At 35.3% G+C, this 15,013-nt stretch overlaps 1 protein-coding gene across 3 annotated transcripts; it reads left to right on the top strand.

The window, feature by feature from the left end:
• Positions 1-2,361: 2,361 nt before the first annotated feature.
• Positions 2,362-14,444, top strand: CTXN2 (cortexin 2). Of its 3 annotated transcripts, none has more exons than XM_049782520.1 (2): positions 2,362-2,462; positions 14,015-14,444. In XM_049782520.1, exon 2 carries the CDS (start codon positions 14,072-14,074, stop codon positions 14,315-14,317), a length of 246 nt encoding a protein of 81 aa, XP_049638477.1. In that variant the 5' UTR covers positions 2,362-2,462; positions 14,015-14,071; the 3' UTR covers positions 14,318-14,444. The 3 variants fall into 3 exon arrangements, with proteins under 3 accessions (XP_049638477.1, XP_049638479.1, XP_049638478.1); XM_049782522.1 differs by lacking the exon at positions 2,362-2,462 and adding an exon at positions 2,918-3,063; XM_049782521.1 differs by lacking the exon at positions 2,362-2,462 and adding an exon at positions 7,450-7,581.
• Positions 14,445-15,013: the final 569 nt, after the last annotated feature.

Genomic DNA, 15,013 nt, shown 5'->3' on the forward strand with positions numbered 1-15,013 from the left:
GTGAGTATCATAAAATGTAAAATTTAAATAATCAAATGTATGAGTAGAGAGGGAAAGGGAGAAGTAAAATAGGGATAGTAGTAAAGCGATATTGGCATTTTGAAGACTGAATAAAGACATTGCTTATATAAAACATGTAAAAGTTTCTATCTCTTCTAAAATATTGTCTCAATAAATTAAAACTATCTTTAAATTATCTTATTTGTAAACATCTGTATATGGCATGCAAAATATAAATAGATTACCCTTATTCCATTCTATAATCAGAGATGGATGTAAATTATTTCCTCCCCTACACTTTGACTAGAATGAATATCTCTAGCATCTTGCTACTTGAAGTATGATCCTGAGACTAGGACCTCTAGTAATACCTAGAATTTTTGTAGAGATTCAGAATACAGAATTTGAGATGTAACCTCCCACTTAATAAATGAGAAGCTGAATTTATGCAAGATGCAGGGGATTTATAGACACATTAAAATTTAAAACTGTGTTTTAATATAAAATATTATAAAAAGAATGTGGCTTTTAGAAAAATTCAAGAGTCAATAAAATCATAGTTAAGATCAAATTACTGTTATTATGCTCTCTTCCTTGATTGGCAGTTTGTTATAAAATTTTTGATAGATTTTTTTTTGTTTTGTTTTTTGTTTTTGGACCACACTAGATGACACTCAGAGGTTACTGCTGGCTATGCACTCAGAAATCACTCTTGGCTTGGAGGACTATATGGGACGCTGGGGGATTGAACCACGGTCTATCCTAAGTTAGCACATGCAAGGCAGGCAGATGCCCTACCGCTTGCGCCACTGCTCAGGCCCCAAGTTTTGATAGTTTTAAGAGAAAATTAATAACTGTGTTTAGTACTATCTTGTTTACTCATGTTGTCCATTGTATGTAAGACTTTAAAATTTTATCAATTAATAAATACTATTTGACCTTCATTTTATGTATTAACTTATACTTCTGCTTTATGTGTTTTTACTACAGTTTTACATGAGTAAGGACTAAACTATCCATCTTCATTTTCACACACTGAAGCTTCAGTCACTTTGTTTTGTTTTGTTTTTGTTTTGTGGTCACACCCAGCAGTGCTCAGGGGCTACTCCTGGCTCTATGCTCAGAAATCACTCCTGGCAGGCTCGGGAAACCATATGAGATGCTGGGATTTGAACCACAGTCCTTCTGCATGCAAGGCAAACGCCTCACCTCCATGCTATCTCTCCAGTCCCATCTTCAGTCAGTTTTTTTTTAATTTAACATTTCCAAGGTGAAAAATCAATATAGGGTTTGTTTTTGTTTTGTTTTGTTTTGTTTTATCAACCTACAGGTGTTTGAAACGTGTAGGTTTGGGATATATTATCCAAACATAAGCAGACTCAGAAATTAAGAAACCGAGTTTGTGAGTACCAATAAGATCCTTGAATAGAAAAAGATGAAAAAGGTCTTTGTTCTTTTTGTCTTTTGTTTTTCTGGCAATGCAGCTTAGATTCAATATGTAAACAGTGTGTTTAACACTGTTTAGAAAAATGTGCTTGGAAGCTACGGGAGAGCATTATCCCAGCAGTAGTCCTGTGGTTTCTTTAAAGCCATATAATTGTGCTTAAATAAAGATTTTATATTTAAAAAAAAGATACACACCAAAAATAAATAAATAAATAAATAAAGCTATACCTAGGAGTAGCATTGCTACGCAATTTTTCAGCACTACGGACAGCGACTGATTTGCTCTCAAAAACAAGACGAGTGAGGAATGATAACTCCACAAGACGCATGCAGTCCCCAGTTAAATCAGTTTATTGTGCACTCCGGTCTTTCCATGATCAGATGAGAAGCAACACGTAAGAATCTAACGCTTTACTTTTTCTATCTAGAGAGCAGTCACTGAGGTCAGTAGAACGCTAATGGCAAACTATCATTGCAGCAAGGAGGGAAAAGAAGGGTTTTAATAAATGCTAATATTAAATAGCAAGTGCCTAGGAAAACCAGGAGGAATCTGAATCCGATTGCTAATCTGCAAAGCTCCCGATTTTTTTTTTCTTTCCTTTTAGCTGAATCAGAACTAGCTAAAGCCTGTTGCTGCCCCCCACCCTCCCCGGGAGGCTTCCTCTGAGTTCTGACTCCGATGCACATACAGGCAGATGCCCTCACACAAACAAACATACAAAGGAGCCACAGCATAAATATTTACACACTGCCACAGAGAAATCATCCAAGCACACATCCATTTGCACACACACAAGCTCTTGGCGGGTGCTCACATCCTGTCCTTCTGACAGCCACTGACATTTGCACACCTAGTCCAAAAAGCCCCCAAACCACCCCAGGCCCTGTGTGTGACTCCATGCAGATGCCCAGGACACGCCTTTGACATTGTTACTGAACCGATCAGCAAATAAAGACAAACCTGCCAACACTTGTCTGCTCGCTGGACATCATCTCCATGGCAACAAGCATGGAAGGTGAGACACCGCTGCAGCCCTTGAAGTAACTTTCTTCCCTGCATTCCTTGACAGGGTTCCAATGCAGGTTCAGATAAGAAGCATGTTCTCCATCTCTTGGATTTCAGGGGTAGGGAGTGGGGAATGGGCCTGGCTGGGGGAGGGAGTCTGCAGTTTGGGGTAAATCAAATTTCTAAAGGAGAGAGTACTGATGTTTTCCTGCTGCTGCAGCTGCTGCTGTTACCAAAGGGAAAAATAAAAATAAAAGGACGCATTGTGTGTGCTGTCAGATTGCTGATGCTTTTCCTAAGATGTTTTTGTAGGAGGTGTTAGCCCTTTACTATGTCCAAAGAAAAAATGGAGACAAGAAAGGCAGAATGACAATGACAGTCTCTATTTCTCTATTGATGAGACATTTTGAGAATTTCCAGACCAGGTTTGCAGAGCTTTGAAAGGAAGGAGTTTAAAGTCCTTGAGAAGCTATGGAAAAATTCCCGGAAGGGAATTCTCTTAAGGATAAAATCTGAAAGGTTGGGAGTGGATTGGAGCAGATTTTAAGGTCTGGGATACCAGACAAGGCCTGAAATGTATGCACTTACTTCATCATGAGGAAGACATCTAGGTTTGTAATTTAAGATTTCCTTTTATTCCAACACAATTCCATTCTTAAGATTAACTGGCTCTTTGCAGATAAATTCTTAACTATCATCATTTCCTTTTTTATTTTAGTAAGCTTCATATTTGATATGGGGTTTTTGTGTTTATAAGAGAATTTTTTTAATATTGGAGCATCTATGTTTCCCATTTTATAAAATATAAATGTTATATGAATAGCATTATATTTTATTACATCTTAGGAGCACAATCAAAATATTTTTCATCCATAAGTCCATACTCAACTATAATATTTGTTACTTCAGATTTGTTATTTGGAATTATATTTATAGATAAATAGGAGGAAATACCTGTTGATTAAAATATAGGAAGTTCTTTTTAATGGCTCTATGTTTTAATATTGGTTTTGTGTGCAAATAAAATAAATGTTTCTAAAAGCCAAGTTTATTATCTCCAATAAGTAAATCTATTCTACAGAAGAAACAAACAGCATATACAGAACACTATATCTAAAAATTACATAATTAGTATAAAATGTAGTTACCCCTGACTGACTACTGACAACGATATGATTTGTAAGACTGATCACTGAAAGATTTGGTGTTTTTATTTATTGTTTATTAGCTGAAAAGCAACTAAATGATGTTTAGAATTTTCAGTTTCTAGTAGATCTAGCCTTGTATAATTCAATGACTTCCCAAAACTTAGAAATTTCATTTTCTGTTAATTATCATGAAAGAAATGATGTGCTTTAAGCTCACTTACTCATTTCTAAAGTGCCTACATATATCTTGAGACAAATCATTTTTTATTATAAAAATATGATTAAAACAATAATCAGAAACATAGAGGCCAGCTATTTTAACTGTTCATTGTTATTACAAATAATTTTATCATTATGATACTCTTAAATTTTTCCAGCTATTTTTAATACTACAGGCTCTTTTAATTTGTGGTTTTGAAATTTCTATGGTCTAAACTTTTCTCATATTTCTTTTATTTTCTATTTCCCCAGTAAACAGGATTTTAACATGATGCATTTCCTTTAAGGTAGATATTAAAATGTCTACTAATAGGACCCACTGACTTTTTGTTTACCTATATTATTTATGGATTAAAGGATATAAAAATATGCATGTTTAAATATAGCTATGGGATGACTTTTAATTATGAAGAAGTATTGTAACTGAAGATTTCTGTTCTTAGCAACATTTTGCTAATTAAGATTTTTGTAGCATTAATTTTCTGTCAATAAAGTAGTATAGAGCTTAGCATATTAAAAATTATACTCAGTGAGACAAAGTGTACAAGAAAATAAAAGGAAAGTTTGAATAAGTAGGTAGAAAGTTAGGTCTAAAATACTAATATTTCATTGCTGCATATGTAACAAGAACATCACCTTTACTAAACAGACTATTAAGCAATTGCTTAACTGGAAAATAAAGCAAATTTGATTTATTCCTTCTTTATTTCACATATATGATTCTAGGGCCTCACATATTCAAGTCATGTACTCTACCCCTGAACTTTATATGTCACAGGCCTATTTACTTTTATGCATATGATTATATTATTTGTTTACAAGAGTATATACACTATGTCCATAACAATGGCTGGTTTTGTTTTGTTTTTGTTCTGTGTCCTCTGTTTTTGTTTTGTTTTGCTTTGTTTTAGATCTAACCCAGGGCCTCATACATGTCCTATTTTACATCTGAGTCATACTCTACCCCATATTTCAATAAATTTTAGCCTTTGAATATAATCCATTGAGGTGTTCTCCTTGATCTATGTTTTGTGCTAATCTTAAGATTAATATTAAGTTATATATAAAACTTTAAATTATTTTTAAGAAGTGCAGCCAGAAACATAGCACAGGGGTTTAGGTGCTAGCAGCCAGTCCTGCATATAGTTCTCTGAGCAGTGCCAGGAGTGACCCCTAATTGCAAAGCTAGGAGTAGGCCCTGAACATTGGTAGGTATGGCCCCAAAACCAAAACAAGGGGCCCGAGAAGTGGCATGGAATGGTAAGGCATCTGCCTTGCCGGCACTAGCCTAGGACGGACCGCAGTTCCATCCCCGGAGGTCACATATAGTCTCCCAAGCCAGGAACAATATCTGAGCGCATAGCCAGGAGTAACTCGTGAGAGTCACAAGGTGTGGCCCCCCCAAAACAAAACAAAAAACAAACAACAACAAAAATACCAACTAAACTAACAACACAACTTTTAAAATATATCAAAACATTAATAAAATCTCTATTAGAAAGAAAACTTAGGATTATTGAAATCCTTAAGTTTATTTATTTGGCTCTACTAATAGCTGAACACAGGGTTGAGGAGATGGCTCAGAACACTAGAACAATGATTTAGAAGCAGAATCTTTATATTTAATCCCTACCACAGAATTCCCATATTTCCCTGACACTGAACATCATTGGAGTGGTCCCAAACAAAAAATTGTTTTGAAAAATTAATTCTCAGTGATGGCATCTGTGCTTCAGAGGTAGGCAGTGCTGGGGATCGAACCAAGGTCTCCCACATGAAAAAGCATGCTCCAGCCCAATAAGTTACCTCCCCTGACCCTCAACGATCATTTCATTCTCAAGGAAATTTAAAAATGCATCTATAGACTGAACTCTCCCCATTTTGGATATTTTCTTCTACACAAACATTATTCGGCAATAATACTCTTTTTTAACTTTTTTGTTTTGTTTTATGGTTTTTGGGTCACACCTGGCAGCGCTCAGGGGTTACTCCTGGCTCTATGCTCAGAAATCGTCCCTGGCAGGCACAGGGGGGACCATAAGGGATGCCGGGATTCAAACCACCGTCCTTTTGCATGAAAGGCAAACGCCTTACCTCCATGCTATCTCTCCGGCCCCAAGGCAATAATACTCTTAAGATATTCTCTCTATTAGCAATTTTATGCTTGACCAAAATAAAGTGTGTCTGAAATACCACTTCTTTAACATCTACCATGTGCCAAGTAGAAATTCCACAAATTTATAAAGTCTGGAACTAAATTCTTCATTTACTTTCTCAGTCTACACATTAACTACGATTTCTTTAATGGGGGGGGGGGGGGGGCAGAGAGATAGTAAGGTAAGTTGCTTGCCTTGCATGCAAGTGAACCAGACTCGATCTCCAACATTCCCTATGGACTTCAGACCCTGCCAGCTGTGACCCCTGAGTGCAGAGTCAGGAGTAAGCCCTGAGCATTGCTAGGTATGTCCATCCTCTGACCCCTAAAAAACTTGTCCAGGCTTTATAGAATGGAATCATTTTTCAAGTTTCTCTTTCCATAGTTCATCTTACCAATCGGTCAATATTATCCCTCACATCTTTGTAGACATTTTTCAAACCTGCAGCCTTTTCCACGCGTCCACTTCCTGTCTCAGGTCGTCAGTGCTTCTTAGGTGAACCCTCTTTCTGTAATACTTCTTTGTTGGAATTTACATTTACTTAAGAACATCATTAAGTTTCACCCAAGATCTAGGCAAATAAATTTCAAACTTTTTGCCTGATAATAAAATTATTTCATATTTTGACCTTGCCATTATTTTGTTGCTTGTATTCCTCTTTGTTTGGATTAAATTGTTTACTCTCTTAACAAAACCATTACCTAATTTTCTTCATGTTATTGTAATCTCATTTCCTTCTCCACATAATTAAATCTTCATTTAAGTCTCAACTCAAGCATATTTACTTAGAAGAAAAATGTTCCTGATCCCTAAATAGGTGAAATCTCTATTACTTCTAAAAAGTATTATCTTTGAATCATTTTAATAAATATATTAAGGATAATCTTCTGAACCATGTGTGAGTCTTATGAGGATTAAATAAAATACCACATAAAGCCACACTTGTAAGAATGTAGTGGATATTAAATAATGATATTAGATAATTCTTTTATTTTATATTGCTTTGTAGAAGCCTTCATTGATTTATTCTTGCTTGTACCTTGATCTTCTCCAAATAAGTAGAACCTCTGCGTTGCAATCCATGTCTACTAAAAAAGAATAAGTACTAAATAAATAATTTTGGATAAAAGTACAGAAATATAAATTTTTAGGTTTTACCAATTCATGCTAATAGTGTTATTACTCTTGATCACTTGCAAAATGTATGAATGTATGATTTTGTTTATTTAAGCAACCATTACATATTTTTGACTTATAATCACTTCTGATTAACTGTAACATGCAGATATATTTCATACAAACTACCAAATCAAATATCTCACATCTGTTGTTGGCATCTCTCTTTCTCTTGCTCACTTAAAGATAGGAGATTAAATTAATCTATGTTCTGGCTTCGACCACAATTTTAAAATCAGAATTGTCTTAACTTATGATATTGTACGTTTGCCATTATATTTTTATCCCAGGTTTTTGTTTTGTTTTGTTTGGCATTTAGTTTTGGCTCCACACCAAGGCTTACTTCTGGCTCTTTTCTCAGGGTCACTACTAGTGGGTCTCGGGGAAGAATATGAATGCTAGGGATGATCCTAGGCTGATCACAAACAAGGCAAGTGCCTTACCTGCTATCCTATCCTAATCATTAGCCCTTTATCCCAGCATTGTGTCAAATTTAATAGTCATCCTTCAATGACTTAAACCTATTCAAAAACATGGAAGAGTATATAGATAATTTAGATCTTTGCAGTACTACATAGAAAACCTGTCTCTATGATATTGAACCCATTATTTATTAACATTATTAGTGAACTATAAATCAACATAAAATATTATCAGACATATCTCACATCTTTCTCAAAAAGATAGCTCCAGAAATAAGACTGTTAAATGTGTTGTTAAAATCATTAGTCTATGTCTTTGCTTATTCCTCAATTCCTCATATTATTATTAATAAATTCTCAAGAAAAAAGTAAACTAATCATTATGTTTTATTAAACACATGTTAACTTTTAGCCACTTCTTAAATGTTGACAAATAACCTGTTAAATAATTCTGGGCTTGTAACATTACCAATATGTGATTTTTTATGATTTCTCTTACTTCCTTCTGAAAACAGAGACTTTATTTTCTGTTCATAGACATTTTGAATATTGTGGTTAATGATTATTTTTATTAAAACACTGTGTTTTTATGTTATATATGTTATGTTTTTATGTTATACATGTTATGTTTTTATGTTATATATGTCATGTTTTTTGTTATATAAGTTATGTTTTTATGTTCAAACACAAAGTTATTAAAAGCTGTATTTTAGACACACAATATTCCAGCATTCCAGTGTCAACTTCACTTCACCAAATTTCCAAGTTTCCCCCTCCTACCTCCATACCCCAGACTGCCATCTTGATAAGAACTTTTTAAAATTCTGTTGGTAAAGTCTGGGTCTCATAATGTCAGTGTTGTTGATGCTGTAGTTTGAATAGTTAGCTCTGTCATTCCTTAGAGAAACTGAGATATATGAATTCCCTTGACCCTTGCTGTCTCTTGCTTCTCATCTGTCTCTTCTCCCAACCTCTCCACTTGTTTCCTTTCCTTCTCTTCCCTATACTCTTGGATTGAGCATGAGCCTTTTTAAGCTGTTGCATAGCCTTGTCCAGTTATTCTAAGTGGTTAATAGTTTCTTAAAGGTTTTAAAATATTCTTCAGGGAGCTGGAGTGATACTACAGTTGAGCAAGTCTCTGGTCTTGCATGTGGCCAACCTATGTTCAATCCCTGGCATCCTATCTGGTCTCCTGAGACCACCAAGATTAATTCCCAAGTGCAGGAGTAATCCCTGAGAACCTCCAGATGAGATCCTCAAATTTATATATATATTTAGATGCATGTAACAAATAATTTTATCCTAGAGATTTAAATTTATTCAATGTGTCTAAAGATAATTCTTGTTTTCTTTACTTGCATCAATTTACTTTTCTGTCATTTCTAATGACCATCCACATTAACTAAAAAGAAGTAGTTCAAAGGTAGAGAAGTACCTGTAAGTTGCAAAGCTCTGAATTTGATCCCCTGTTCTACCTGACTCCTGCAGCACTGCCATCTGTGGTCCTTATTAAAACAAAACCCCAGAAGTATATTAAGTAGTTATATTTTTTCTTTCTCATCTAATATCATTGCATTATTTTGTATAACTAAGAAGTTACATTTTTTACTGGTAATTTGTTTTGTTTTGGGCCACAACTGGCAGCCCTCAGAGGTTACTTCTGGCTCTGCACTACTTTTGAATTGACTCGGGGACCATATGGAATGCCAGAGATTGAACCAGGTCAGCCACATGCAAGGCAAACACCCTAGCCTTGTGCTATCTCTTCGGCCCCTACTGGCCAATTTCTTGATCTGAAAAAATTGTAATAAAAATTCTGCTACTACAAAGTATTTTCAATATCTTTTTTTAAAACATCAGTGCTCTTTTTTACAGATAATTTCACCTCTCTCGCTTAACCTATGACATAGTTTGTGTCCTAGGAGGTCTTTGGTGGCACCTTTATTTCCCTTTATCTACTCTTTTCCCTCTGTCTTCTTTCTCTCTACTTATTTATGAGTACCTGATGTATATAAAAGATACATATTATAATAAGGTATATTAACATAGATATTTAAAAAATAATTTTCTGTTGAGCCAGAGAGTATATACCACTTACTTGCCTTGCACACTGTCAACCCAGGTTGCATGTAGCCCCCTGAGTCCCACCAGGAGTGAACCTTGAGCAAACATCTGGGAGAAAGACTTGGGTTTGACTCAGAAATAACAATAACCACATCCAAAACATCAACTGAGAATTTCATGGTAATTAGCAACAAATATGATAATTATATACCATTTCTTAGCCATTAAAGAAGAATCTCACAAGACTGTGATGGAGAAAAAATATGTATATGTGTTTTGGGGGCCACATCTGATTGTTTTTAGGGCTCATCTTGGCTCTGTGCTTGGGGTCACTACAGGCAGAATTTGGGCGCCAATATGTGGTGTTTGAGGGAACCTCACTGGAATTGGCTGTAGGCAGGTCAAGTTCCTTATCCTCTATTCTAACTCTCCAGCCCCTGTTAGGAAAGATTTATCTCCTCTTCTTTTGAATACTACGATACTTATGACTTTTGGAGAATGCTGCAGTAATTAAGCTGATATGAAGTTATGGAAACTCTAAACTCAAAATGAGCTGCTGGAGCTGGATTTCTGTTATCAAGAGGATATTTTGAAATCACAGTTTCCTGGATTGTGTACACTAACTGTGTTTTTATATTTTCTAGCTCTTTAAAACATATTTTTAAAAACCAGAATATCATTCATCAAAATTATATTTTATGGTGAACTGGGTTAATTTTATTAAAACATTTTTTTAAATACCTACAACATAGAACTGTGGTAACTGCTTGAAAACAGGTGCTTTTCCAGTGAGATTATATGCATCTATAAGAAAAGATAAAATCCTGTGTTTTGGTGCAATGCGGATAGAACCAGGTAATCTTACTCATCTGTGGTATAGAGAGAGACAAAACAGGAAATCTATCATTAAAGAATACCAAACCTTGGCCCTTGAATTATAAAACTTACTGATAAACAGTGAAAATACTTATTGTGGAAGGATAATTGAAACAAAGGTACCAGGACACTGCTGGAAGGCCATGGAAATTTTGAGGTGTGGGTTTACAATAATCTTTATATAGGTATTATAAATTTAAATATCATTATAAAATATTTTCTATACTATAATTTAATTTGGAAGAATAATAGATTTTTCTTTTAAAATAATAAGTGATTCATTAATTTGTTGGTAGTCTATGACTAATAACAAAAGATGACTTTGTATACATTAGACAAATTGTAGTATAAAAGACTTCACATCTCTAACCAGAAAGATAACTTATTTCAATTTGACAAAAAGTGTGAAGTACATTATTGCTACATCTAGAAAATTGGTTTGTGTGTTTGGTCAGTTGTTGATTATTTTTTGGTTTTTGGGTCACACCTGGCAGTGCTCTGCACTCAGAAATTGCTCCTGGCAGGCACAGGGGACCATATGGGATGCTGGGATTCGAACCACCATTTGTCCTGGACTGGCTACGTGCAAGGCAAATGCCCTACCACTGTGCTATCTTTCCGGCCCAGTTGTTGGTTCTTTAGTAAGAATAACAGAGGGCAGTGAATTAAGTGTTGATCAAGAATCCAAAGAAAAATCCTAGAAGGATCATCTATGACTACATGCTTGTGCCCTCATTATAATACTTAAAAAAACATTTAATAAATGCAGTTGTTATACTTAAATTAGGCTAAGCTACTTCTACTTAATGGCAATATGAACAATTTGAAATAAAGGAAAACAATCACAAGAAAACACAGCTCATAAAAACTGAAGCAGTTTTTATAACTTTGGTGACAGCAATTGTAGGTTCGATTCCTTAGAAGCTTTGAGACAGATTTCAGTATATAGAAACATCTATTATGTCAAGCTCAATGCAAATGGAAAAGGAAGGATAAGTGGACAGAATTTAAGCTGAGATATAGACCCCAAAGCAAGTTCAGTTAACTCCTGGGAAACTTCAGAGCTCTAACAGTTGCAGAGTTTCAGAAATTATAATTCCAGAGTGGCATCCATTTCAGTCAAAAATGCCCTGGCTTTTGACTCTGCCATTAGTTGGTCATTAAATACTCTGTGCCCTGAGAGGGGGCTGTTTCCTTGACTGAGACAGCTTTCTGCTGGTAAGGCAATCGTGAAGGGCATGAACAAATGAAACTGGTTTGCTGGCAGCCCTCCCAGGCACTGAGTAACAAGTCTTTCATTGATGAGAATCTACGGAGCACACCACATTGTCCACTAATAAATCAGGTTCATTGTTTCATTGTCTCCTCTTATACCTGGGTCTTCTGAAATATTCAAATGTTACTTCCCAGTAGGGTCATGGTTCTGATGAGAAAAGAACGTTCAGTAAGGGATTTGGCTGAATGCTATAGCATGACTTGGCATGACAGTTATATGGCAAATGTTGATCCAGCATCTCTGTATAGAAAGAAACACTGTTTGTTTTTAGTTTCTCCATCTATTCAATAAAGAAAGTATGGAGATCTTAACCAAATAGTTTTAATTAATGAAAACAAAAATTTAATAGTCTGTAAGAATAAAAAAAAGTTATATTAAATTCTAAGGTAAGTAAAAGTTTAGTCCAGTTTCCTATGCCTTCAACAGGACAAATGGCACTCGAGAACATGATCTTTAAAATGACTTTAAGCCACTTAGGTGATCTTGAAATTTTTTTTATTTATTTTTTTTTTGGTTTTTGGGCCACACCCTGTGACGCTCAGGGGTTACTCCTGGCTATGCGCTCAGAAGTTGCTCCTGGCTTCTTGGGGGACCATATGGGACGCCGGGGGATCGAACCGTGGTCCGTCCTAGGCTAGCGCAGGCAAGGCAGGCACCTTACCTCCAGCGCCACCGCCTGGCCCCTGATCTTGAAATTTTTAAAATCAAAAGACATTTTTACTATCTTGTACTACATTAGTAAAAATCCTAAGTGGTGAAAGTTCAGCAGAGTTTAAAGGAATTTTTGATATTAAACAAAAAAAGTCAAATAAGCAGCATATCCTAGAATAAACTGAATATCCCTGTAATTAAATATTTGAAGGTAGAACTCTTAAAATTCAACCCCTTATAAGATAAAATATTGTTTGACATTTTATGTACTTGTTTTGGTTTTGGGGCCACTTGTGAAAGCAAAAGAAAGCATATATTATTCATTTCTATTTCTCCTTTTCTCCTCTCTTTATCTTCCGTCCCTTGCTCTCATTTAGTTGTTCACCAAAAGTTAAAAATTGTATATGTCTGGGACCAGAGCGGTGATGCAAGTGATAAAGCATCTGCCTTGCTGGCGCTAGCCTAGTACGGACCAAGGTTCGACCCCCTGGCGTCCCATATGGTCCCCCAAGCCAGGGGCAATTTCTGAGCACATAGCAAGAAGTAACCCCTGAGCGTCATCGGGTGTGGCCCAAAAACCAAATAAATAAATATAAAATAAATGTATAATTCTGGTGGGTTAAGTGGACTATACACAATGCCATAGAGCATCCTAACTTCTGTACTATCTCCTGTAATTTAGTAATTTTTATATTAATAAGCTACCAGGTGTTGATTTTTGCTTCTATCTAAAATATAATTTTTAAATGCATTTCTTGTAGTTTTGGAATTTCAATAAAATATGAGTTTAGGAGTCAAAATTTGGGTGAGGAACTAGAGAGCTTGTCTTGAAACTGAATTTATTTAGAAAACATGTTGCTTAATTTTATGTTTACTGGGGGTGTTTTGAGAACCGATAGCTATGATAGGAAAATGGTCAATGGCACACAACTATTATTGCTTATTACTTGTTAGCTGCTGTGTTGAGTACTTCTCTTACTGATGTAATTTTTTTAATTCAAGTTGCCTTAATAAATTAAATTAGGGATCTTTTTTCAGTGGAAGAGCAGGAAGCTCTGGGTTCACACACATAAATACATATTCAATATGTAAGTTGGTAGTGTAAAAGAAAATACAAGTACAAAAATATGAAACAGTGGAAAAAAGATATATTTAAATAACCATAATTTGTTTTAGATAAAAGAACGATGGTGATAGGCCTTGAATATGAACATAGGAAACTTGATCATATTACTTCTATGGTTACTTATGACTACCTATACATGCATAAACGAAATTTTAAAAAATGGCCATCCAAGTCAAAGAAATAGAGTTTTAATAATCTTCAGGATTCTTTAAATGCTGATTTTCCCATTTACATTTACAATTCATAGCAAGCCAAATTTGTCCACAAAGGACAATTTCATAGAAGTCTCATCTCCAATGCTAATTTTACTTGGATCCAATTATGATGATGTGTTCCAATAGCTTTTGTGAATTAAATGAAGAGACTGAAAAAATGCCAGCTTTCAAAAACTATTACCTATTGGTAGCATACATGGGAAAGAAGTAAATCCAATCTATTTTTTTTCCAGGCCAAGAGTTGATTCCAGCAAGATTTCTGAAGTGTCACAACGATGTGACAGAGAATAATGAGTAGTCCCTACTGTGGCAATTCTTCAGCTAAGATGAGTGTTAACGAAGTCTCAGCTTTCTCATTGACTCTGGAGCAAAAAACTGGGTTTGCTTTTGTAGGGATCTTGTGCATATTCTTGGGACTTCTTATCATTCGATGCTTCAAAATCCTGCTAGATCCTTATAGCAGCATGCCTTCTTCTACATGGGAAGATGAAGTGGAAGAGTTTGATAAAGGAACATTCGAATATGCACTTGCCTGATAGCTCCAGCTTTGTGGTTGACAGGGTTGAATCATCAGGATATGTCGTGGATATAATCATAATGACCTTGAGTGCTCTAGGGAAAGGCTTGCTTTATTCACTCAATTCAATAAATGTGTGTGGTTGATTCAGTTGTGGTATTCTTCACTTTCCTCTGTCCCCATATCAAGATTCCTACAGATGAGAGTATAAGCCATATGTAGTAGCTTTATTCTAATTTCTAAAATCTTCCTTGAATCTCTACTTTCACCTTTAGCCAAAAAAAAAAAAAAAAAAGATGGATGCTTCCTACTCCTTTTAACCCTTCTGCACTGTCCTCATACCATCCCTACATTCCTGGCTCTAATTACCTAGTCTGAAATTGGTATTTATGACATAGGAACTCACTGATCAAAAAATAAACAAATAATGTTCCTAAAAAAAAAAAACATTGGTCAGATATATTCACAGGTGAAAAACATCCTCTACACAGATCACCTCTATTAATTGCCACAGACTCTAATGTGAATGCGTCTCACAATGTTCTGACCTATCTACATCTTCTTCTAGAATATCTTGCAGTAAAATCTTCTTTGTTGGCTCCCAAACAGAACTTGAATTTTTACTGATACTCTCTACTCCTCTCCTTCTATCAGTAGTATTTTCAAAATAATTTAATAATTCTGTGCACTACCAGCAACAACAACAAAAGCAGGC

The sequence above is a fragment of the Suncus etruscus genome, chromosome 10 (genome assembly GCF_024139225.1).
Source record: "Suncus etruscus isolate mSunEtr1 chromosome 10, mSunEtr1.pri.cur, whole genome shotgun sequence".
NCBI lineage: Eukaryota > Metazoa > Chordata > Mammalia > Eulipotyphla > Soricidae > Suncus > Suncus etruscus.

What these genes read in the sequence shown, in the direction of transcription:
- CTXN2 (XM_049782520.1), top strand. Translation starts at nt 14,072, where the DNA reads ATGAGTAGTCCCTACTGTGGCAATTCTTCAGCTAAGATGAGTGTTAAC.